The sequence below is a fragment of the Carica papaya genome, chromosome 4 (genome assembly GCF_054855325.1).
Source record: "Carica papaya isolate Zhongbai chromosome 4, ASM5485532v1, whole genome shotgun sequence".
NCBI classification, from domain to species: Eukaryota; Viridiplantae; Streptophyta; class Magnoliopsida; order Brassicales; family Caricaceae; genus Carica; species Carica papaya.
This window is the reverse complement of record NC_142312.1, coordinates 312,152-334,282: the sequence shown is the minus strand read 5'-3', so window position 1 is coordinate 334,282 and position 22,131 is coordinate 312,152. Positions and strand designations below refer to the sequence as shown.

Below are 22,131 nucleotides of genomic sequence, written 5' to 3'. Positions count from 1 at the left end.
TAATTTTAAATTCTCCATGACATTTTCATTACAAATAAAGAACTTATAAAAACAACTAAATAAATAAACTACAATTAAAATCATAATATACTAAACACTATGTACTTAAATGCAATCTCGTATCCGGTAAGAAAAAACATCAGGTGCGACAAACCCATAATGAAAAAAGTAACCAGCTGCATATCACGCAGAGGTGCAAGATGGAAGTTACCTTGCTTCAGATTTGATCTATTGTAATAATTGATAAATTAATGTACACATGATTTACAGGCAAAGTACAACAGTCTGCCCAAGTTTTTGGGAGTCAAACCGTCACAGTAAGATCATTTAGCTGCACCCATCCATAAGCACACTGATCTCGCATCCTTTGAACTGTCGTGGCCGCTAAATTAATCATCGGCCTAATTTTTGTCAACTGTTTCTCTAGCGGTATTCTGGAGCTTGCTTCCATCTGCAACTTCCGATACCAGTAAGAAACCAGCACCAACTTGAAATATAAAATTTTGCAACAGTAACAGTAGATTAGGAGTTGTCAGATAGGTCAGGCCGTCCGGTACCCATGGGACGTTGTGGCCTAGCCCAGCTTGTCCAGATCGAAATAGGAACGTGACGTGTTTCACAGAATAAAAATTAAATGTATTGTAAATATTGTAAAATTACACTCAATTCGGAACAAATTCAAAAAATGAAAACTTATTGGCAATTAACATAAATTTTATGAATTTTATTTGTAAATTCGTATTTTTTAAATAAAGTTTTAAAATTTTTATTGAACTAAAGTGTGAATTTGTAAATAAATCCCACAATTTTTAAATAAAATTTGATAAATAGACTTAATCCAGTCTGGGTAGGCCAGACCCAAACGGCCAACACATATCCCTTACCTCTTCACGGTTTAATCGGCCAAGGCTGACAACAACCACGTGTATGCCAGCGGACCAGACCGGCCCAACCCATTTGACAACATAGGTGTAGCTCATAATAAAGACAAGATGAAAGTTAAAGCCAAGAAACCTTTTCTAGGCAGCGCACGGTATCCAGAAGGTGGCAAAAGTATGAAAGCTGCTTGTACAGATCTGCTTCAGTGTACTGGTTCACAAATATCAGATCATTGTTTTAGTAAAATGATAAGAATATAAACGAGTTGTGTTCTTTAGGAGTTGGTAGATGAAAACCTTTCTTGCAAGACGGCCATTACACTGAGGATAGTTTGGACAAACTGTTCCCTTTTCAGAGTCACCAAGTAGTCTCAGATTTAGACATCGGGTTGTATACTTGCATGTCTCGTCATCACACTGAAAAGAAACATCGTCCCATAAAATAAATTCTGACCCAGCATTCAAGATTGCATGTAAATTTCCACGAGAAGATTACCATTAATACACCCTTGTAATACATTAAGATATATCCATCCGCTTGCTTCTTGACCTGATAAAAGGAAAATAAAACTTTTAAGTCTATGTCACTTGATTCCTTAGGCATGGGCTCATATACTGTGCATTGAGTAGATAGTTGATGATGCACAACATAAGCTATCTGAAATGACCTAACCAATTGATTATTTGTTCTGATAATTGTAGAGAGCACGCATTAACGTCCCTTATACAAGGTCTAGAGTTCTAGAATATCTCTGTGATCTCTACATAGTTGATGGGAACAACATAATATACCTGGTTGGCTAACATTCCAGGAGATATTCTGCCAGTATCACCTTCCTCGGGACATTTAGGACAACATAACTTTTGCCAGAAATTGCCAGCAGATTCCTCTGCATCTAGTCCCGTTGGCTTCCCATTAATCATCATACAGATGGAACTAAATATGACTGGGCAGTCAAAAGTACCAGAGCAACTGGGACAAGACAAGACCAGGGGCTCACAACCCCGATATCTGCAATTGAATCATCACATGTATCAAAGCAGTACAGTCAGTTTTCAACAAGCTTTTCGTGTTTCATTTTATCAGTTGAAATGGCGTTCTAGAGAAAAGCTGCCATGAAAATTTTCTAGTTTAAGAAGTTCAAAGAACATTCAAATACAAATGGTGCATATTCTAGGAAGTATGATGTTCAAAAGAAATCCAAAATAAAACCATAATAGGTAAAAACAGTTGGACATTCTAGCAAAAGTTTTTAACAAAACATTCTTGAACAGTTTTTATAGAGGTATTCATAATATTCATACAACTAGAAAAATCACATTTTAGACAATAACAATGCTGTGTCCTGGAAGAAAAAATATGATACGAATAAATTCATCAAGGTAATGAGAGACTTACCTTTTTTCATCATCTACAGCAAAAAGGAGTGAACTAGATGGATCACTTCCAACAGCGTCATTTGCTTTACTTTGAAACTAGAAGAAACAATTATTCAAATGTAAGACAAGGGGACAATTTTATGGCATTTCAAATCTGGTTGGCTTGAAAAAAGGCTTGTACCCTTGATGAGTCTAGTCCCAAACAATCAGCCAAACGTTCAGGGCTTGTACCCTGAATTGAAGCACATAAACGTGATACAACAGGATGAATTTGCTGCGACAAATAATAATCAATGTCTATCATCCATTTTCCATCATCTGTTTTTAATTCATCAGGATGCCTAGCACGCTGAGCAATCCCTGTGGAACTGCCTGAACTAGTACCCTGTCAGAAGGAAAAGAAGGTGCAGGCGGTTGTAATTTGTGAACAATCTTTAAGTATCTGATCCACTGATTTGATAAGAAATAATTACTTCATACAAAACCTGTTCATAGCAGACTACATAAGGTACAGTATCGCCTTTGGAACAACCAGTACAGTACCCGAGTTGCTTCAATCTAAGTGCCACCTAGTAAATAGCATAGGCAAATCCATTTCAATACATTATATGAAGTTGTAAACATCAAAAAATGCCTGAAAACAATTCTTAAATAGAGATTAAATGATTATTTTTCAAACTCACCTGAACATGTGGTTGGTTTCTGGCATCTGGATAAGCTTCCGGTGGTTTAGTCAATGTCTTTGTGATAATGTATTTCTCAAGTGCAATTTGTCCATTCCTCATTTCCTCCTGCACCTGTTGATTGCAAATAGTGACCATTATTGAATCATTCAATCTGACTGCAAATAGAATTTTTCCTAAAACAGAGTTCACAAAATATTTTATTACACCATAAGCCCAAACTTCTGTAGAACTTGTTATGTCCCTGGCTGGCGGGTCAGGGATAACCACAATCAAAACCAAACCCAGAACATTACAATAAAAGTTACCAGAGGATCTCAAAGCCATTTATACTATTCCTTACCATTTCCAATAAAAGGAAACAAAAATGAGAAGAAATGATGACAGCAAACAGTATTATGACTTCACCTTCACAAGAGAGTTATGTATTGATTCAACAACTTCTTCGCATGACCTACCAGACAAAGGATAAGAGTCAGAGATACAACAAGATACCTAAGCTGCCTATAACGTTTCTTGGATTACAAGCTTAACATGGGAAAAAAATTAAGGTATCCTTACCATATAAGAATACACAGATCAAATCAGAAAGAGAGACAAGAACCCAAATCAACATACCCTCCTGACAATATTTGGCCTAGGCAGAAATCTCCCAATTCCTTTGATAGTAAGCTCCAGTCACGACGCACCATATCCAGGCCTTTGCGTTCAATAACCTGTAGCAACAAAGTAACCATCCTGAAAATTTTCCAGTGGGATAACCAACAGAGAAAAAACCGTCACAAAATACCTCATATGCTATGCCATCCTTGAACTGAATCTTGACAGCTGCATATTTTTTCTTCTTAAGAAGAAGCATTCTCTTGTAAATGCCATCAAGATCAATCTCTAAACACCTGTACTTCTTGTTAACCTAGAAATTAAGAGTAACACTTCAGGTCAATCATGCTAAGGATAGGGGGGGAAAAACAGATTCCATCCCAGAAAGTGACTATTTGTCAAAGATAGCCTTTATTCAGGACAAGTCAAACCTTCAACCATAAAACACTAATAGTTAGCTGCATTAGAAAAATACAAGTGTTGCTCCTTTAAAGCAGCTTCCAAAGTTTAAATTTTAATAAAAACCTTTCCCTGTATGGAAGTTGCTGTTTAGACATTCTAATCACAGCCAAGTTACTGGAGTACTTAATAAGCTCCAACAAATGCGAAGTACATAACCATATCCTCACCTCCTGAGCAACTTTCCTGGCAATGGCTGTTGCTTTCACAATATCATCTAGTCCACTGTAAATCATGATCGAATCAGTATCCCCATAGATTACCTGCCAGAGAGGAAAAGAAGGCTTCATCCTGGAACATGCTTAATTATACCAATGTTTCGAAGTAAAATAACATTAATATCATTATTAAAAGATCGCACAGGATAACTTTAACCTAAAACATTTTTAAGTCTCACCATATAAGATTATACCTCTAAGTTCAAATTATTCTGAACAAGGTCCACAGTACTCTGTAGGATCTCCCTTCCCTGCAGAATCAATTGATGATTAATCATAGATTACATTTTCAAATCTACCCTCATTATAAGTTAAACATTCCATGGAAATATCAGCATTAAACATTTCTCTTACTTGTAGTGTTATAAGCTCAGCAAGAGGCTTTGCATAGAACCTTGAATTGGAAAACCCCAGGCATCCATACATACTGCATATTTAACCATATGAAACTGTAAGAGTCATAACAAATAACCATCGTAATATGGACATAAAGTTAAACACTAAGAGAATAAAAGACAACCACAAACCTGTTTGCCGTGAGCTTCAGTGCTTGCTGCTGTATGTCAAACTGCCGAAGCTTGAGACCAGTTGCACCACCCATCCACGACTTAACCATTTTCCTTCTCTCAACCAGAGTTTTCAATAACTGTAAAATAATATATTGTAAGTCCAAATTATTTACCACCAGTGCTGCAGAAAAGAATACCGAATGCATAAAACAGTAACAAAATCCTGGCACTCTATACTCTTCATAACTTTGTATGCAAGAAAAAATGCAAGTTTAAGTGAACCATCTTAATCAGTCATCGGATTCAACATATTACTACAAATTTAATAGAAAGTTTAATAGAAAGTTTATTTAGAATTTCCAGAACAAGGAATTGTAACTTTCTCCTAACATAGACATTTGTTTGTAAGTTTCATTGCTCTTAACTTGCAACTTCAAGTAAAAGACACGAGGGAATAATACCTCTGGCAGAACCCCAGTTGCTTTACTTGATGGTAAACGAGGTACTAACCCATCTTGAGATCTTTGGATGGTTGTGAAGCAGATATTGTATTCCTGAAACATCAGCTTTCAGTATTAACTATCAAGGCTCAATAGAACAGCTTCATTCCACAAGAACACGATTGTTAGGCATGAAGGGGAAGAATGGCGGAGATAGAGATAGAGAGGAGAGTTAGTGATATTAACCTGAATAATAGAAGGATAAAGACTATTAAAGTCCAGAAGCAGTACATATTTGTCATATAAACCTCTTTTTGGCTCCAAAACCAATCCACCAGAGTAGGCTGGACCTTTTTTGCCTTTCCCATGATCATAATTAGCAAAATCACTCTCAATGTTTGCCTCATCAATATCCAGCTCATCAACATTTTTATCCTCAGAACCATTATTCATTCTCCGCTTTGTCATTTTTGCTTCTTTTGAATGAGATGAAAACTTGTCAGGAACGATATACTTCTTTGCATGAAATGCATGCAGTAGAAGATACTCTACTCTCTGTGCTCGGGCACCCTGAGAAGACCCAAAAAATCCGTACTTAGATAACTTATATTGTGCAAGTGAGATCCACAAACAATCATGTTTAATGGATAAGCTTACTTGAAGAGTTCTTCCCCAAAGATTACCGCTGATATTTGTCAGCTGGCGTGTGAGGGGAAGAACACTCAGATGGAACATTAATTCCATGGATAACCATGCATCGGTCTCGCCATATTCAATCTGAAGGCAAAAAAATCCAGTAAGAACCATCATAGAACAGCAAAACCATGAAGAAGTCTTATATGTCCAGTTATAGTAGGCAAAGTTAAGCTGCTGAGTCATCATCTACATTTCCCTTACCTAAACAGAGATACTGCTCAATTGAAAAGATACCAAGTTGCTTATTTTTTACCTTCTCAATTAAGCTACTAATGTTATTCCAATCATCAACATAAATTCCATGGACAAGTACACATCTTCCACAGAACAGCACAACCATGAAACAATTGTAACATGTCCTGTTATAGTAGGTAACTTTGAAATGCTGAACCATCAAACATATTTGCCTTACCTAAACTGAGATATTGCCTCAGTTGATAAAGCACAAAGTTAAGTCTTCTATTTAGACCAGATGATTTAAGCTACTAATATAATTTGGACCAGAATGTTTCATAAATTACCACATGCACGGTCTACCCTGTTGTCCAACATTTTGTTCAAACCCTGTTTGAGATATGAAAACTTGGTCCCAACAAAACCCAATATCTCTAGCAAAGGTTTCACTGCTATTAATTGTCCATCATTACAAAATTCGCTAACCATACTGAAAGATGGGCTCCTCCTACATGCAGCTTCATAACATGTGTGTCACTAAAATTTATCACAATTTTTGCATCTATAATTGGCTCAAATTCCTATTGTAGGGTAAATTACAATCAACATTCAGCCAAAGAAAGAAGTCACAATGAAGATTAATGTCCTAATCACATTATCAAAGAAGGAAAACCTACAAGTTCCATGAGAGATTCAGATGTTTGGAACATTTTGAGAATGTCATTAGGCGCAATCTCCTTTCTGTCCTTGTTCAGCTGAGTCTTTGCTATTTGTGTTAAAGAATAGCTGATCTGGAAGAAAACAATTCTTTTATGTAAGAAAGTAAAAATTTCCCACAAGCTATATACCAGGTAACTGCCATACCTCTCTTAATAAATCACGGGAAGACAAATAGGTATCACATAAGAGCCGACCAGCAATGCAAGACATGATCCTTGGACCTGCTCCTGAGCCAAAAATGGTGCTTCCTTTTGTAATATTAGGCATAGAAGAACGCTTTAGACGGCCAATTTTGGACCACATGACGCCTGGCACTTTGCATACCTGCAGTATCATTTATGACCTTCATATGTGCATTTGACAGGCAAAGTAGCAGATCTCCGCATTCCAGAGAATGTAAGAAACAGAACATGTTAACTGGGTCACTAGAAACCTAAATTTCCTTCCAGCATATTGTCACTGTGTAGAGGCAATAGCAAATTTAGGAGAAGAAAACCAATGATCCACCAAAGATCCCCATTCTAAACCAACACCGGCCAATGTACTAACAAAATATCATTGCCTGGTATCTTCTTTTCTTTCAAAAATAAATGAAACTACTTGGCCTGTTATAGAAATACCACAACTGCAACTGCATTGAGACACGGCTTCAGGTGTTGCAAGATGTAAGCAACAAAGGATATCATACATAATTTTTAAATATTAAAGTGGTGGGCTGTGCACAACAAAATCACTTCATCCTTACCAGTTGCTAAAGATAATAATAGAACGTTTCTGAACATTTCTTTTTCCCAGAAGAAAATGCAATAATTTTCTTACCCGGGCCCTGTGGAGAAGAACATCTAGGTCGAACCCAGATATATTATGTCCAACAAGAACATCACTATCCAACTTGTGTAATTCTAACATCAGCCTGCTTAACAATGCCCTTTCACTGCAACATGATTTTGAAATCCAAATTACAGAAAGTAAAAATCAATTCAAAGAAACAAGAAAAGAACTTGACAAAAATATAGTACGTGTTACCTGCTTTCAGAGACTAAAACAGTTGATCCAGCCTTTGAGTTTCTTTCTGTGACTTCTTTGCTAAAGCCCATAGGAAATATGCCTCCATCAAGTTTACGGACAATGGTTAAGTGACTCAATAAACCAGGTTTCTTCCATTCGGAGGATAACATTGGTGTATTAATCTGAAAGGTCAAACAGCAGCAGCAAATGGAAGAATTGTTGGCTATAAAGGAAACAAGTTGATGCTGCATAAACACGTGTCAAAACTTAAAATGGAAAGATTATTTCAAGGTAGTTGAGCAAACCTTGGCCTTGTGACAGCAGATAACAGATGCAGTGACAATTTCATTCATATTCTCCTTTTCGTTGATTATAGTTTTCAAATTTATAGCTGTAACAACCACTGGAGGAATCTCTACTGTTCCCTTGGAGGAAGATGCAACCTGTATGTGCTTCGGACAGTCCACGGTAACCTCAAACTTGCACCAACTTACCTGCACAAGGGTAAAAACTAGATGTCAGGAAGGAAACTAAAACTTGCAGAAAGATATCTCATGAACATACCTAAATGATAAAAGACCCCTAGATCATAAAATTTCACCTGTTGAGATGATGGACAGCTAGAGAACTTTGAAATTGACAGCCAAGAAGGTCCCTTTATCTTCCTTTTAATGAGAAAAAGCTCTAATGCACTGCAAATGACCACATTGGTCAGAACTTCTTTACAAAAAGAAATGTGTGATTATCAAAAGCAAGAATAATCAAGTACTAACTGAACTTCCTATTTGACCTCTAAGTAAATTCAGTTACATATCATGACATGTTATATAAAATAATATAGAGATTATAATTATAATATTGCAAGAGCATTTTACACCAAAATCTGATCAATTTATTGACAAGCAGTCCGGTCAGTTTCTATAACTATATTTATATTCCTGCTACATGAGTTGATAGAACTAAACTCCTCCTAAATAAGTCTACAGAAGCATCCAAACAGCAGGAAAATAGTACTAAGCCAACTAATAATTACAGTTCAATATACTGGCATGAACATGTTGGATGATGAGAAGTTCATTACAAATTCCCCTGGAGTAGCTTAGCCACCCAAACTAGTCTTCCATATAGACAGAATTTCTAGCAGACACTGGTACAAGAGGAGCCTTCAGGAATTTGCTTCAAGTGAAAGAAACACATTAGATATAAGACGCCACAAACCAGATTTAACTACTTAACCTGGTATGAGTACCAAGCACAGCACAGAAATTTTCTCCTCTTTGGTCTGCCGGAAGTGCTGGATCCTGCAATAATGTGAAAAATGGATGAAGTGTGATGAATCCCAATGGTAAATAATGGTACCAGATTCATAATAAATACAAATACAGTTGTACGCTAATACTATTAATGGAAAAATGAAGTTCTACAAGTAATTGATAGGTTGTTTGGGAAATATACCTTGAACGGATAATTGATTTTCAGCACATAGTTCTCTCCAGCAGGTATGTCAGAGCGCTCAAAAGCATAACTCCTCTGTTATGGCCATAAATTTCAGTAAGCAGATTGCATCAACATGTGGAGGATATCCTCTTCTGAGATTCTAGAACAAGATCTACAAACCTTGACAGGTGCCATGCTAAAACTAGAAACATTGATGTTTAACAGTTGTTGTGAAATTTCATTCTTCAATCGAGATGCCATATCCTGAGAATATTGGTGAGAAGGAAGGATCAGCAGCCCTCAACAAGATAACAATGACAAAAGGAAGTGCTAAGCACATAATAAGCTTACATGAAGCTTTGTTTGGAAATCTACAGGAGGAATCCGAGACTCTTCAAGATCTTTCTCAAGTTTCATTATCTCATCGGTTGGAAACAGTGAACCATGTGGAATTGCATATAGACATCTCTGCATGTTCTTCACAACCACACAGCAACTATGGCATGCATTTCCTGCTTTGACCTGGCTTGCGCATGACAATTTTAGCAGTCTAAATCCAAATTTATAAAGATGATATCCATTAATTAAATTGGTTAAATGTATAATAGTGAATACTTGACTTAACAAATACAGCAAAGCATATCACACCGGCAAAATAAATTATTAACTTTATTCTATTCTAATTGTTACAAGGAAAAACTATCTGAGATGCAAGTGAAATTTCGGAATGCTTGTTAACTCCAAGACTTCAAGGTATCGCGCCTGGAAGTATGGAAATGTAAAACAATGGTTTGCTTCCGAAGTAGCAACAACTTGAAAGGGCACGTAAACACGTAAGTATACAGGCCAAGAGGCCAAACCCAATAATGCTGCGCTAAAAATGCAGTGCAGCTACTACAAAGAACATAAATCTATAACGATTATAAAAGCAAAATGATTCGCCACACAACAAGCATGAATCAATATTTTTTACGGGCAGGGTTTAATGCAGTTGGTCAAATGCCATTTCTAAGAAATCTGGATAGAGAAACAGGACATTGTTAAATCGATGAGAAATTTATGTGGCAGGCCAACCATTAAACAACATAGATGCGGAAGAATTTTCAACTTACCTTCCCAAATAGATAGAGTGTGCCCATATTAGCACCATAATACTCTTCGTGAGCGTCAAGTATATAGAAATTCAAGGACCCATCGCTCTCCAGGTCAAAACCAGACTGCACTTGACAACAATGACCGTTTTTTAACTCCTCGGCCACATTGGATTTTTCGCTACCTCTTGTCCTAACAGCCTTCCACCCAGCAGTCGCACTCAACGTCGGATCCTTCTCCTCTGTATTAATCTTAGCATTCAGAGTAAATACATCCGCCTTCTTCACCACTGCTTCTGTCTTTATATCTACTGCGCCCTCTACATCCGCCCTCTCCGTAGTCACATCTCTTTCAGTGGTAGATATACCTGATTCATATTTGGAATCGTGACCCACATTGGTTTCCACTTCTACCTCCTCTTTCACGTCCTCAATCAATTGCTTCTCCTCAACAATCCCAAAATCCTGCTCCAAGCACATCGGAGGCTTTACGCTTGCAACAAGCCGACCCGATTCAACCCCATCCATCGCGAAATTAACCGCACTAGCAGCAACCTGATTCTCGCTCTTAACGGCACGGATCGGAAGAGAAACAGACTTCCCCCTTCTACGCCGCTCTCTGTCAGCCTCATCAGGCGCAAACTCCGCTATGACCTCATCAATAATGCTCTCGCATTTCACCTTATCAGTCTCCTTGCTCTTCTTAAAAACTGAAGAAGTGAACATCGAAGATATCCTCTGTTTCCCCATCATCGCCGCCGCAGCCGATAGGGAAGGATTAGTCCTTTTGGCCGGCTGCTTTAAGGAATTATTGTCCTTTCTCTCCCTGTCAATTTTCTTCTTCTTGCATCTACCACCTTCGCCGTCAGATTCATCGGAAGAGGAAGGAAGACCACCCTTTGACCAATCCTCCTCCTCACCCTCGTCGCCGTAGCCGAGGCCGTCGTCGTCGACGATGAAGCCGCGAGCCTCTTCCCGACGCCGGGTTACGAGCGCGTCATACTCCTCCTCCGGAACAGTGTCAAAAATCGGATTCTCCAGCTTGATATCATACTCCGACCGGCGTCCGCCTCGCCGGAGGGCTTTCAGCTTCTCCAGCGCCACCGACCGAGCCGACACCTCCGGGTCACGGCCTCGCCGCCTCCCGGCAACTGTAGGTTGCTCGTCCGCCATGTTCGTTTGCCTAGATTTGGACGGATTTCTCTCTCTTTTCGCCGGTTTTATTGTTTAAAATTTGGATGGCAAATGGAAAGAATACGGCGGCGAATTGGGGATCCTATCCAATGGAAGTGGCGGGAAAATTCAATGATTTTGGCGCCAAAGGAACCGTGGCCGTACTTGATAACAAATTGCGATGCTTTTTTTTTTTTTTCATTTCTTAATTATATGTTTAGTACTTTTATTATTTTCTTAATGAGTATTTAATTACCGTAATAAATGTTTGTTCAATACGGCACCGTCGTTGAAAATCAAAATGCTTTCTATTATTAATTTTATAGATTTATGTATATTTATTTTAATTTAATTTAAATAAAATACACGTAATCATAAATTGTTACGAACATAACCTTCCTTCGATAACCTGCAAAACTATTGGACTCGTAAATTATAAAATTGGATTTTTCAAACTTTCACCCATTTAAGTTTTTTCATCACCGGCCGGCCCATAAGCGCTTTTTTGGTGATTTATTATTTTAAAGTGTATTATATCACATCATATAATAATTTATGTATTATATGCATACAATACATTAAGTGGGGGCTTGATGGAGACACCAGCTTCGGCTTTTTCTCTTTTTTCAATTTTCGAGCCTTTTGAAAGTTCTGTCGGTTGATGATCTTTAAATAAAAGCTCGACCAATGAGCATTGTTAATTACAAATTAACCATGTATTATGTAAGTATAGCCTCTTAATTTGTCTGCATGTTAGAGGGGGAACGTACTTAATAATTTAATGGTAGTTGTCGAGGATAAAAGAAGACGACAATAAATCATGCAAAATACATGCATAAATAGTTTTACAAAATTATAAACATTAAGTTTGGTTAAGTCTTGTAAAATTTATATAATTATATATTTTTAAATATCATTATATATTTAAAATTCTACATGCATTACTATTTACAATAATTAAATTATTAACAAATAAGACTCAGACTTATGTTTATTTATAAAACATATTTTATAGCTAATTTTTACATGGATTTCAAATAAATTTATAATTTATGTTGAATTTATCCGCAAATTCACACTTATTTTAACCAAATTTGGGTTTGGATCAATTTATAATTTTTTAAATATATAAATAAAATTACATTAACAATAAATTTCATCATAATATAATTAAAAATATAAGTTCATAAACTCGTATAAAAATTAAAAATGCATTCTACAAATTTTTAAAATAAAATTTGTAAAATATAATTTTTTACTAATAATATTATAAGTGTTTTTTAGTTTTAAATTTATACGATGATTTCTAATTTTTTTCAAAAAAAATTGACCTTTTTTTATAGGGAAAAAAAAAAAAAGGAATACAGCTGTTTAGACCAACTCTTCAACTTCAAACATTAAATTCTCACATGGAGATGTAAACAAGCCATCGAATGAGCCACCCACGTTGATAATGAATTATCCACCATGCAAAAATTGATACCCATCATCTAATTCAGCCAGTGTGTGTATATATGTGTGTGTGTATATATATATATATACATATATTATAATAAATAAAACAAAGTGATAAATTACATTATATAATATTATATATAAAAAAAAAATCAGCGATTAAATATTATAATATTACAGAAAGTGATTGGGTTGATAGGGAGGACACTGACGGCATGATTTGTAATGAGTAACTGTGTTAAGTTAACGGGGCACCGTAATTATAATCCCGATAATAATTGTTTCAACTGTAAAATATATATATATAAAAAAAAAAAATTCACAGAATTTGATCAAAATCAAACAAGCAAATAAGCTAATTTAATTAATCAAATCTTAATGATCAATTAAGATTTGATTAGTATGGGGGGCTGGATTTTAAGTTATGTCAATTAATAATTATTAATATTACGGGTTATAAGTTTGGATATAACGTCTCGCTCAAATTACATGTCAGTCGCTCAACCAAACTGAACTCACAAGTCTCAACTTCTGCCCGCGGGATTTCTTGGGCGGAGATGCCATATTAGCCCCCACCACCGCCAGCTCATTTTCTCTCCACCCTCCTTTTACAATCTTCCTATCTATATACTCTGACTATATATCACTCTGTGATTCTCTGTATTTATACGCTGTACCTCCAAAATAATGTGCACGCGCCAAGGAATTTGTTCTTCGTCTCTGTCTCTTTTGCTGAATTATACATAAAACGTCACTGGCATTGGACGCGCATGTCTGATCACAAAGCAGGTCTAATGGCGGACCAGCTTTCCAAGACGACATCCATTTTTGGATTGCGCTTATGGATAGTCGTTGGCGTTTGTGTGGGCGCAGCTTTTGTGCTCATTCTCTTCCTAATATCTCTCTGGTTCGCCTCCAAATGCACCAGGAAGCACAAACCCTCCTCAAAACCTGCAATCCCGGTCGTATCCAAGGAGATCCAAGAAGTGAAAATCGACTGCAACACTAGACCACCCAGCAAGACGCAAATCCAAGCAGACCCGTGCCCGGAATCTGACCCGCTGACTGGAATTGAACGGCAGGCGTTGCTTCTGCAGCCGGGAGAGGAGAGCCCAACTGGGTATCATGGGATTCACGTTGAGATTGGTAAAGACCATAGGATTTCTTATCCTGGGTGTTCTCTGCACGGAAGCGGCGAGACACGAGGAGGAGGCGGCGGTTGCGGCGAGGACCAGGTGGCCGCAGTTGTACCCGAGGTTTCGCATTTGGGTTGGGGACATTGGTACACTCTAAGAGAGCTGGAAGCCTCCACGAATGGTTTCACCGCTGAGAATGTGATTGGTGAAGGTGGATACGGGATCGTCTACCATGGCGTTTTGGAGGATAAGACGCAGGTTGCTGTCAAGAACTTGCTTAACAACAGGTTATAAATTATGTAATTTTTCTACTTTGACAAGGTTTATAGAACTGCAATACTGTTTGGTTTAATCTGGTGATGGAAAATAGATTTGGTAGGCGAGGGTTTGGGGTTCACTTGACTGAACTAAGTGACCTGATGTTTTTGCGCTGACATATCTTGGTGTGTTTCTATGATAAATGAATTACATGTTGGTTATAGGGGTCAGGCGGAGAAGGAGTTTAAAGTTGAAGTGGAAGCAATTGGAAGAGTACGGCACAAAAATTTGGTTAGATTACTAGGTTACTGTGCTGAAGGAGCTCACAGGTACTCCGTTTTTCCCTGGTTGCTCTGCTTTTTTTAAAAAAAAAAAAATACAAGTGTTTGATTATTGATTACAGTTTGTTTGATAATCTGATTTGTGTTTTTCCTTTTCAAGACGGCTATATAGATAAATATGGTTAAGTCATTTACTCATAGCTACTGATCTTCATATAATGCAGGATGCTGGTATATGAGTATGTTAATAGTGGGAACCTAGAACAGTGGCTTCATGGAGATGTAGGGCCACGGAGTCCGCTTACCTGGGAAATTCGGATCAATATTATACTTGGAACAGCAAAAGGGTAAAATCTAAATCCAGCTGCATTGGCCTCCAAGCTGCCTATTCTGTTAGCCATCTTTTCAATCTTAATTTCTTGTTAATTGATGACTTAGGTTGAGTTACCTTCACGAGGGACTCGAGCCCAAAGTTGTTCACCGGGACGTAAAATCAAGCAACATTTTACTTGATAGGCAATGGAATCCTAAGGTTTCAGACTTTGGCCTTGCCAAGTTGCTTGGTTCTGAGAGAAGCTACATCACAACTCGTGTGATGGGAACATTTGGGTAAGCAAGATGCCTCTAGTCACAAATTTGTTTTCTCTCCACTTGTGCATTCACCAGAAATAATTTGTTTCTACTTTTGCAGATATGTTGCTCCTGAATATGCAAGTACTGGGATGTTGAATGAGAGAAGTGACGTGTATAGTTTTGGAATTCTCATAATGGAAATAATTACTGGGAGAAATCCAGTTGATTATAGCCGACCTCCTGAGGAGGTGATTCACCATGTAGTTGATGTTGACTTTTTCAAATCAGTTTTAACTTGTTCTAAGTGTTGTATTTTTTCTCAGTAAATCTCTCATGTTGCTTTTAATTAACAATAAATCCCCTCCAGGTGAACTTGGTGGACTGGCTTAAGAGAATGGTATCTAACAGGAATCCTGAGGGAGTGTTGGATCCCAAGCTGCCTGAGAAACCAACATCTAGAGCCCTTAAGCGCACTCTTCTTGTAGCTCTGCGTTGCGTGGACCCAAATGCACAGAAGCGACCAAAGATGGGCCACGTTGTCCATATGCTTGAAGCTGAAGAATCACCTTTCAAAGATGTACGTATACAATTCAAGTATTCTTAGCACTTTTAGTAAGAACATAATTGATTACCAATCCAGTAGCCTGACAAGATCAAAATGACTAATTAGATTATATACGAATGGACGTTAAGGATGGGATATCTTTTTCTTGCAAACTACTTTCCCACCTTCCCCTCTCCCTTTGATGGTTAAAGAGAACAAACTACCAAAATTCAAACCCGCAGATGATGATGCACTGTGCAATTTGTTTCAGGATCGAAGAGCTGGAAAAGCTCCAGCTGATGCAAATCATGGTAGCACCAAAGAGGAGTTGAGCAAGCAGCAGATGGAGATGACAGAAGCAGGCGAGAGTAATCAACATGAAAGTGGGCTGCATGTTAATGAGGCAAGATAGGGACATCTTCATGGATGGAAACAAGAAAAAGGGTTCACAAAAGCTTGTTTGAGATGGAATTTATACTTCAGATCTCCTGCAACTCTGCCAGGAAGCTTGCGTATACAAATTCCAATTGATGGTTCAAGTTTGGTGACTATCATCTATTCTTGTATATAGTATGTGGTTTCCATGGTTGCTTCACTTTATCTCTGGAAGATTCAATTCAAATCTCTTAGGCACTGTCTTTTGTCATTTCGTTGTGAACGAAATTGTTCCAAATTCATTTTGTTTTAAAAAGGCAGGTATATCTTTAGCTTTCCTTGTGTAGAACTTTGTTCAACTTTGGTATCATATAACAGATCTATTTCATGAAAGGAAAACTTGAAAATCGAAACTGTTTCTTTGTTAACGAGGCAACTTTGTTCAACTTTGATGGCAGGTAGATAGGTTTGTGATCATTTGTGTCGTTTTCTAGGGTCCCTCGGGTAACATGGCTTGCTGGTCCATTTGGGGAGTCCCATGTGCGCCCACTGGAGGTTTTTGCTGTTTGATCAATTTGAGCAGCAGACTAGATTTTGTCTCAGGTCGTTGTCCTATTATGAAAGCGAGAAACTCCACATTTTGCACTCCTTTTGAACTCCTTCAGGACTTCTGCTACATAAAATATACAATGTCTTTTTACAGGAATTGATCTTGCCAAAGCTTCAATTCGATGCACGGCTTCTTTTGACAACCAATATATCCAATTTCACTAATTTACCTATGCCTTATATATCAGCAAATTTCTTCTTGAGGTCAGAACTTGAACATAGATCTAGTATAATCTTTTTTTGTAATTATAGTTGTTCAACTAAACATTAAACTATGTAGTTACAAACAAAGTTATTCATTAAATATGTAAGTTACTATAAACTTTCATACTAGTCAATGTTTGATTACCTTTTCTAACACTTCTCTCAAGGCCCAGTGCCTACCTGAAATCCTGTAGGATTATACTCCCCACAACCTCAAACAAAATTCAGTCTTTAGTTGATCAAACGCATTTTAACTGCAGAGTCTCTCTCCATACAGGCTAACAAGTCTAGCTCAGATGAACTGACAAACAAATTTTCGGCTTTGAGCTTATTGGTTAGTTTGTGAGAAAATTCTCCGGTATCTTGGTTTTACAGGCCTTGCTTCTGAATCATTTAGGAAGTAATTTGTCAATATTTTATATAATCTAATTTGCTATTTAAATCTCTTTATCCTAAATTAGTTTTGTTTATACCATCTCCGTCTGTAATATATCGGTTTACATATAATTTGCGTGTAAGAAAAAAAAAGTATTGAGGGATACCATTCTCCATATGTACTATAATTTTATTTAGCTATCTCAGAAATGTGTGTTTGCCATGGTGACTGAAGCTTCATCTTATTCATCGCACGTGCTTTTCCACAACAGTGATACTGAGGGTTCTTGGCCTCCGTACTTCCGGTCCCCATGTTTGTCTTTCTTCTTTTTCTTTTGCAGCTGGATTTATTGACATGGAAATCTCATCACTCTCGGTCCACTTGTTAATTATTAATTGCATGTGAAGTGTTCCATAGCTAATAATAATTATACTCACTTTCCTATTTTGCCGTGTACTGTCACCAATTGCTTTGTCTCTAGGCTCTTGACATTCCCTGGATTTCTTTCTGATTTAGGAAATTTGACAGAATATAATTTATTTTGAAATAAAATTTATATAGAATTTAACAAGCACATTTTAGGTTCTTGTACAGGAACTGCTCCCTTGGTTCCAATTCTCCATATATTTCTAGCTATCAATCCAAATTCATACAGAGATAGAGTTTAAAATGGCTCTTCAAACGAACAAAACTGCACTCCATAGTTTATATGAAACAAGAAGGCTGTGAGCAGCTGAATCCCATATGAACCAAGATTATCGAGATTTTACAAGAACTAGAGAAGAAAAAAAAAATTTTCTGTGACCCAAACGAGGTAAAAACAAGAAAATTAGTAAAAAATATGACCGATAATAAAAAAAGACGTGGTTTATAGGAACTATAACTATAAGAGAAAAGATTTGGCAATAATTGTCCCCAGCAAAGACCATTTTAGGACTGGTCTGCTACTGAGAAGACCTGTATTTGCCGGAGTTTCTGGCGGACTTTGTGTAACGGCCTCAGCAGCAGGTGGAGGGGGTGAAATTGGGGGAACGTCACAGGATCCGAATGTAGCATTGGCCTGCTCGTACACATCAAATCAAATTACATTAGGATTTAGATTCAAAAGTCTTGTTCCACCATTTTTATCGATTTTGGATTCAGCAATAGCTAAATCTCCAGATGGACTAACATGCAACTTATATTAGCAGGTACTAGGTTGCTTTTGGCGAACAACTAACCTTGCAATAGGCTATACTATCGCATCCACATGTAAGATGACCATTTGCTTCATCTGTGGCTTCTGGGGCTCCTCCACCATCGCTTTTCTGCAGAGAATCAATGAAAAAAGTTCACTGGAAAATTAGAATTTCACTTACGCTAGATGCAGAAACATATAAAATGCAACAATGCAATACCTGGTAAAAATCAACAGCGATGAAGTTTGGCCATCTTTCGCCAGCTGCTTTATGGCAAGTCTTTATCATGCTAATTAGCGGAGCCGAATTGTCAGAACAAGCTACTGTTATATTAGGATCAGTAGGAAAGTAATTCTGGAGAACCAGGGACCTAGATTTTGTATTCATAGGAGATGATTCATCACGATTTGAACAAGAACCAGCTGTCATTCCTTCATTACCATCTGCAAGCAATATCATATCACCATCAAAACTATCCAATTTCATATCTATCCTAGTGTATCTAGTAATTTAGTGAAAAGATATGTATTAAACAATAACTAAAGTAAAAGAGACCTTAAAAAAGACACCCATTAATAAACAAAAGGAATCCTTGAAAATAAACAGGATCAAGAAATGATTGAGCCAAAGCCTATCATATTTATCCTGAACAAATATATGAAATGAGCCATGCCTTATGTTCTATACTGCTTTAATTCTATTTGTTAATGCTAAATCCTCTAATGATGTGTGAGTAGAGTTTTCCTGTCTGGAAACTCACATTGACTTTCTACCACATAGTTCCACTGATAAGCAATCCCTTCAGAAGCCTCTTTAGCTGATTTAGAAGTGAACACTACCAAGCGTTGATTTTGTTTGACCATATCATCCACTGTTGGCCAATCTCCACCGTTTTTAGGCATCGCTGACACTGGAAACCAGAATTTTCTGAGACCAGCTGCATCGAAAACTTTGGTCAAACCCTGTGGGGATGCCACGTAATCCTCGATAAAGATGGTAACAATCTCTGATGGGTTTGCTTCCAGAAACACAGAGATCTCCTTGAGCACATTAATTGCAGGTTGCTGCATGCAAACGTTGGTGCATATGATTGAATTTAAAGTTTAGGAGGAAATTTATTGGCTCAGTTAATAGAGTTCATCAACTGAAATTACACCACTTACAAATGCTGTCAAATTATAGCACTTGCCACCAGTGGAATGACACAACCAGATGTCATTTTCAAAATCATACATGTCCAGCATAAGTCCTCGAACGCCATTCTACACAAACATATATATCCCTCAGAGAAACAACAATAAATTATATCAGCTAGACTGTAACTTCAACATTAGACTGTAAAAGGAAGAAAAAACAAAAAGAAACAGTACAAAGAAAGAAGAATTTTCACTTGAATTTTAGCTTTTCATTCAGATAAAGAGGAATGTAGGAAGGTTGTTGGCGAAGCTTTCAAAATTTTCTCTAACAAATAACGAAATAAAGTTTCAAAACGTGTATCTAAAGAATGAGACTTGCTCCTACATAATGGTCTGTAATGAATTTTCTAATTAAGAGTTTATGAAATATAAAAATTTTACATACAAGGCTCTCCCATATAAGGTACTGAGAATGGATTTAGTCTCGAAAAAGCTTGATATTTCTGACTACTTCTAAAAATTGATTAGCCTGTTTTTTTTCTCTAATTCATTATTGCTAATAATAATCAAAGTGGGGTTTAGTTAGTTGGGATGCTTACTTTATAATTTAATAAAAGCACCAACAACTAAAGATTATTGAAATACTTTTTAGATTTTCAATTACAAGACAAGTAATTAGCGTGTCCGATATAGCTTGCATCAATTTTCAGGCGCTCGCTCACCTATTTACTCGCGCACGCTTTCCGCCTATAAGCAATAAAGAAAAGAGAAAATCGATTGCTTCAAAAGGAAAATAGAAAAGCATAATCTTAATCTTCTTCCGTATTAATTAATTAATTTCTTTTTCCAGTCAAAGGATCAACCTGTCTCCTTGCTCATACAAGTCTGCTTGTAATTAATAATAATCGCATTGTTGCAATACGGATGCAAAACGTTTTCTTCATTGTTCTTTGAATCTTAACTCTCCAGAAACTTGGAACAGAAAATATAACAAACAAAAATGAAATCTTACCTTGAGTTGACTCGTAACAGAGTCCTCCTGGTTAGTCGGGGAGATAAGCACGGGTCCAACAGCAGGTTTTGACCCTCTGATAGCATACGAGTTGTGGGTAGTTAGCCATGAATACTTGTTGAATGGCAAACCATTGACCTAATCAACACCAAAGTCGCATGCTGGACATCAATACCGGCAGAACAATGAAACATAAAAAAACAAAAAGATGATATCACAGGTTCAGGGGTGGACACATCAAACGGAACAATGTATGTAAATTGAAGAAGTTTACTTTTGACGTCGGGTTCAGCGGCTGGATCCGGGTGCATCTGGGTCGGGTATTTCCACTTATCGGGCAAGTTTGGCAAGTTAAACCGGCGTCGCATGCACTACTTGTAGAAGAACACGTTTCTCCGATCTGTTTTCAACCGCCAAATAAGAATCAGTCCACGATTACGAGAAGCAACAAGAGGGTAAAAAAAAAATAATGGAGGGATGAAAACCTTGAGACTGGAAGCGGAGGAGAAAAAACAAAGCGTGGTGAGCAGGACAGAGAGAGGACGATTAACTGAAAGATTGAATCTCTGCAATGGAAAAAGAAAAAATTGACGGGAGTAAGAAAGTTAGGCTTTTTCATCAAAGGTGAGGACGAAAAGAAAAAGCAGGGGAGGTGATGAAGTAACCTTCATTTTGGAGAATTTTTCTCTTCCTTTTCTTGCTTTAGAGAAAGAAGAGATTTACGAAGGCAAACCTGTTCGAGTTTGGAACGGGGAGGGAGATGCCGAATCGTTTGTCAGGTAGCGGGAAGTTTTATTAGAGGAGTTGGTTAGAAAATCAGTTTTTTTTTTTATTTTTCTTTTTGAAGTATCTTATTCTACCTAATACAATAGAGAATTAGTAAACGATGCTTGCCGAACCCAGCCCATTAGCCCAGCTGCATCGTGTAATGGGCTGGGTTTGAGCCCAATGAATTATGCTCGGGGTCCAGCACACGAACCATTTTTTTTTTTAAAAAAGAAAATTTTAAGTTCAGATTCTCTTTTTACTCATCCAATCCGTTAACTTAATTAATCGTGTTTGTTTCAACTAACTTCCGATGGTAACAAATGGTATTTGATTTTTAAATTTTGGAATGAATTTTTAAACTACTAAATTATTAGTATTTGACCGGCATTCTAATTTATTTTTTATTGAATTTAATTAATTTTATATATATCTTGATAATTAAAAATTCATTAAATTAATATAATAATATAAATAATGATTATTTATTTTATTAAATATAAAATTTTAATTTAATTATTTAAATATAAATATAATTATATTGATAAATAATTTTTTTTTAAATATTTATTTTATATTATTTACTATTACATATAATACATATGGATAAATTAATAATTTTAGTTAAAAATACAATCATACTATTTTATTATCTAAATAAAAATACGTCATTAACACGCATTAATATATTATCATCTAAATATAAAAAAAAATATATTATTATTATTATTATATATTGATTATCTATCACTTAAATTTATCC

The 22,131-nt window shown here is 36.7% G+C and overlaps 3 protein-coding genes across 6 annotated transcripts; 1 reads left to right on the top strand and 2 right to left on the bottom strand.

Moving 5' to 3' along the window:
- Positions 1 to 88: 88 nt before the first annotated feature.
- Positions 89 to 11,596, bottom strand: ICU2 (DNA-directed DNA polymerase). Of its 2 annotated transcripts, none has more exons than XM_088217069.1 (30): positions 10,315 to 11,596; positions 9,554 to 9,724; positions 9,383 to 9,466; positions 9,221 to 9,295; positions 9,002 to 9,066; positions 8,367 to 8,457; positions 8,071 to 8,259; positions 7,784 to 7,947; positions 7,577 to 7,691; positions 6,902 to 7,081; positions 6,715 to 6,828; positions 5,825 to 5,944; positions 5,414 to 5,737; positions 5,189 to 5,281; positions 4,746 to 4,864; positions 4,573 to 4,645; positions 4,413 to 4,469; positions 4,171 to 4,263; positions 3,732 to 3,854; positions 3,560 to 3,657; positions 3,350 to 3,395; positions 2,942 to 3,055; positions 2,732 to 2,827; positions 2,440 to 2,643; positions 2,278 to 2,354; positions 1,671 to 1,890; positions 1,375 to 1,428; positions 1,176 to 1,295; positions 1,015 to 1,089; positions 89 to 451 (listed from the first exon to the last, which is right to left on the bottom strand). In XM_088217069.1, exons 1-30 carry the CDS (start codon positions 11,464 to 11,466, stop codon positions 305 to 307), a joined length of 4,653 nt encoding a protein of 1,550 aa, XP_088073195.1. In that variant the 5' UTR covers positions 11,467 to 11,596; the 3' UTR covers positions 89 to 304. The 2 variants fall into 2 exon arrangements, with proteins under 2 accessions (XP_088073195.1, XP_021897489.1); XM_022041797.2 differs by having other exon boundaries at positions 2,744 to 2,827; positions 10,315 to 11,595.
- A 1,817-nt stretch (positions 11,597 to 13,413) lies between these two features.
- Positions 13,414 to 17,055, top strand: LOC110814345 (putative serine/threonine-protein kinase At1g01540). 3 transcript variants are annotated; one of them, XR_015818219.1, is made up of 8 exons: positions 13,414 to 14,344; positions 14,540 to 14,644; positions 14,821 to 14,943; positions 15,035 to 15,205; positions 15,288 to 15,417; positions 15,537 to 15,746; positions 15,985 to 16,409; positions 16,551 to 17,055. XR_015818219.1 is itself a non-coding variant. In XM_088217067.1 (7 exons), the coding sequence occupies exons 1-7, from the start codon at positions 13,692 to 13,694 to the stop codon at positions 16,123 to 16,125; spliced, it is 1,533 nt and encodes a 510-aa protein (XP_088073193.1). In that variant the 5' UTR covers positions 13,414 to 13,691; the 3' UTR covers positions 16,126 to 16,501. The 3 variants fall into 3 exon arrangements, 1 of the variants encoding a protein (XP_088073193.1); XR_015818220.1 differs by having other exon boundaries at positions 16,547 to 17,055; XM_088217067.1 differs by lacking the exon at positions 16,551 to 17,055 and having other exon boundaries at positions 15,985 to 16,501.
- A 906-nt stretch (positions 17,056 to 17,961) lies between these two features.
- LOC110814453 (PLC-like phosphodiesterases superfamily protein) lies at positions 17,962 to 21,422 on the bottom strand. The gene is made up of 9 exons (XM_022041933.2): positions 21,269 to 21,422; positions 21,089 to 21,169; positions 20,878 to 21,003; positions 20,604 to 20,741; positions 19,619 to 19,717; positions 19,216 to 19,519; positions 18,675 to 18,898; positions 18,498 to 18,584; positions 17,962 to 18,337 (listed from the first exon to the last, which is right to left on the bottom strand). The coding sequence occupies exons 1-9, from the start codon at positions 21,272 to 21,274 to the stop codon at positions 18,161 to 18,163; spliced, it is 1,242 nt and encodes a 413-aa protein (XP_021897625.1). The 5' UTR covers positions 21,275 to 21,422; the 3' UTR covers positions 17,962 to 18,160.
- Positions 21,423 to 22,131: the final 709 nt, after the last annotated feature.

Excerpts from the sequence above, each read along its gene's own strand:
- LOC110814453 (XM_022041933.2), bottom strand. Across the intron at positions 21,004-21,088 it reads CCTCCGCTTCCAGTCTCAAG|ATCGGAGAAACGTGTTCTTC; the intron begins GTTTTCATCCCT and ends GGTTGAAAACAG. Across the intron at positions 19,718-20,603 it reads CTGTTACGAGTCAACTCAAG|AATGGCGTTCGAGGACTTAT; the intron begins GTAAGATTTCAT and ends ATGTTTGTGTAG.
- LOC110814345 (XM_088217067.1), top strand. The coding sequence starts at position 13,692 with ATGTCTGATCACAAAGCAGGTCTAATGGCGGACCAGCTTTCCAAGACG. Across the intron at positions 14,345-14,539 it reads AAGAACTTGCTTAACAACAG|GGGTCAGGCGGAGAAGGAGT; the intron begins GTTATAAATTAT and ends TGTTGGTTATAG. Across the intron at positions 15,206-15,287 it reads CGTGTGATGGGAACATTTGG|ATATGTTGCTCCTGAATATG; the intron begins GTAAGCAAGATG and ends CTACTTTTGCAG.
- ICU2 (XM_088217069.1), bottom strand. The coding sequence starts at position 11,466 with ATGGCGGACGAGCAACCTACAGTTGCCGGGAGGCGGCGAGGCCGTGAC. Across the intron at positions 9,467-9,553 it reads ATTTCCAAACAAAGCTTCAT|GATATGGCATCTCGATTGAA; the intron begins GTAAGCTTATTA and ends CAATATTCTCAG. Across the intron at positions 1,296-1,374 it reads ATTACAAGGGTGTATTAATG|TGTGATGACGAGACATGCAA; the intron begins GTAATCTTCTCG and ends GTTTCTTTTCAG.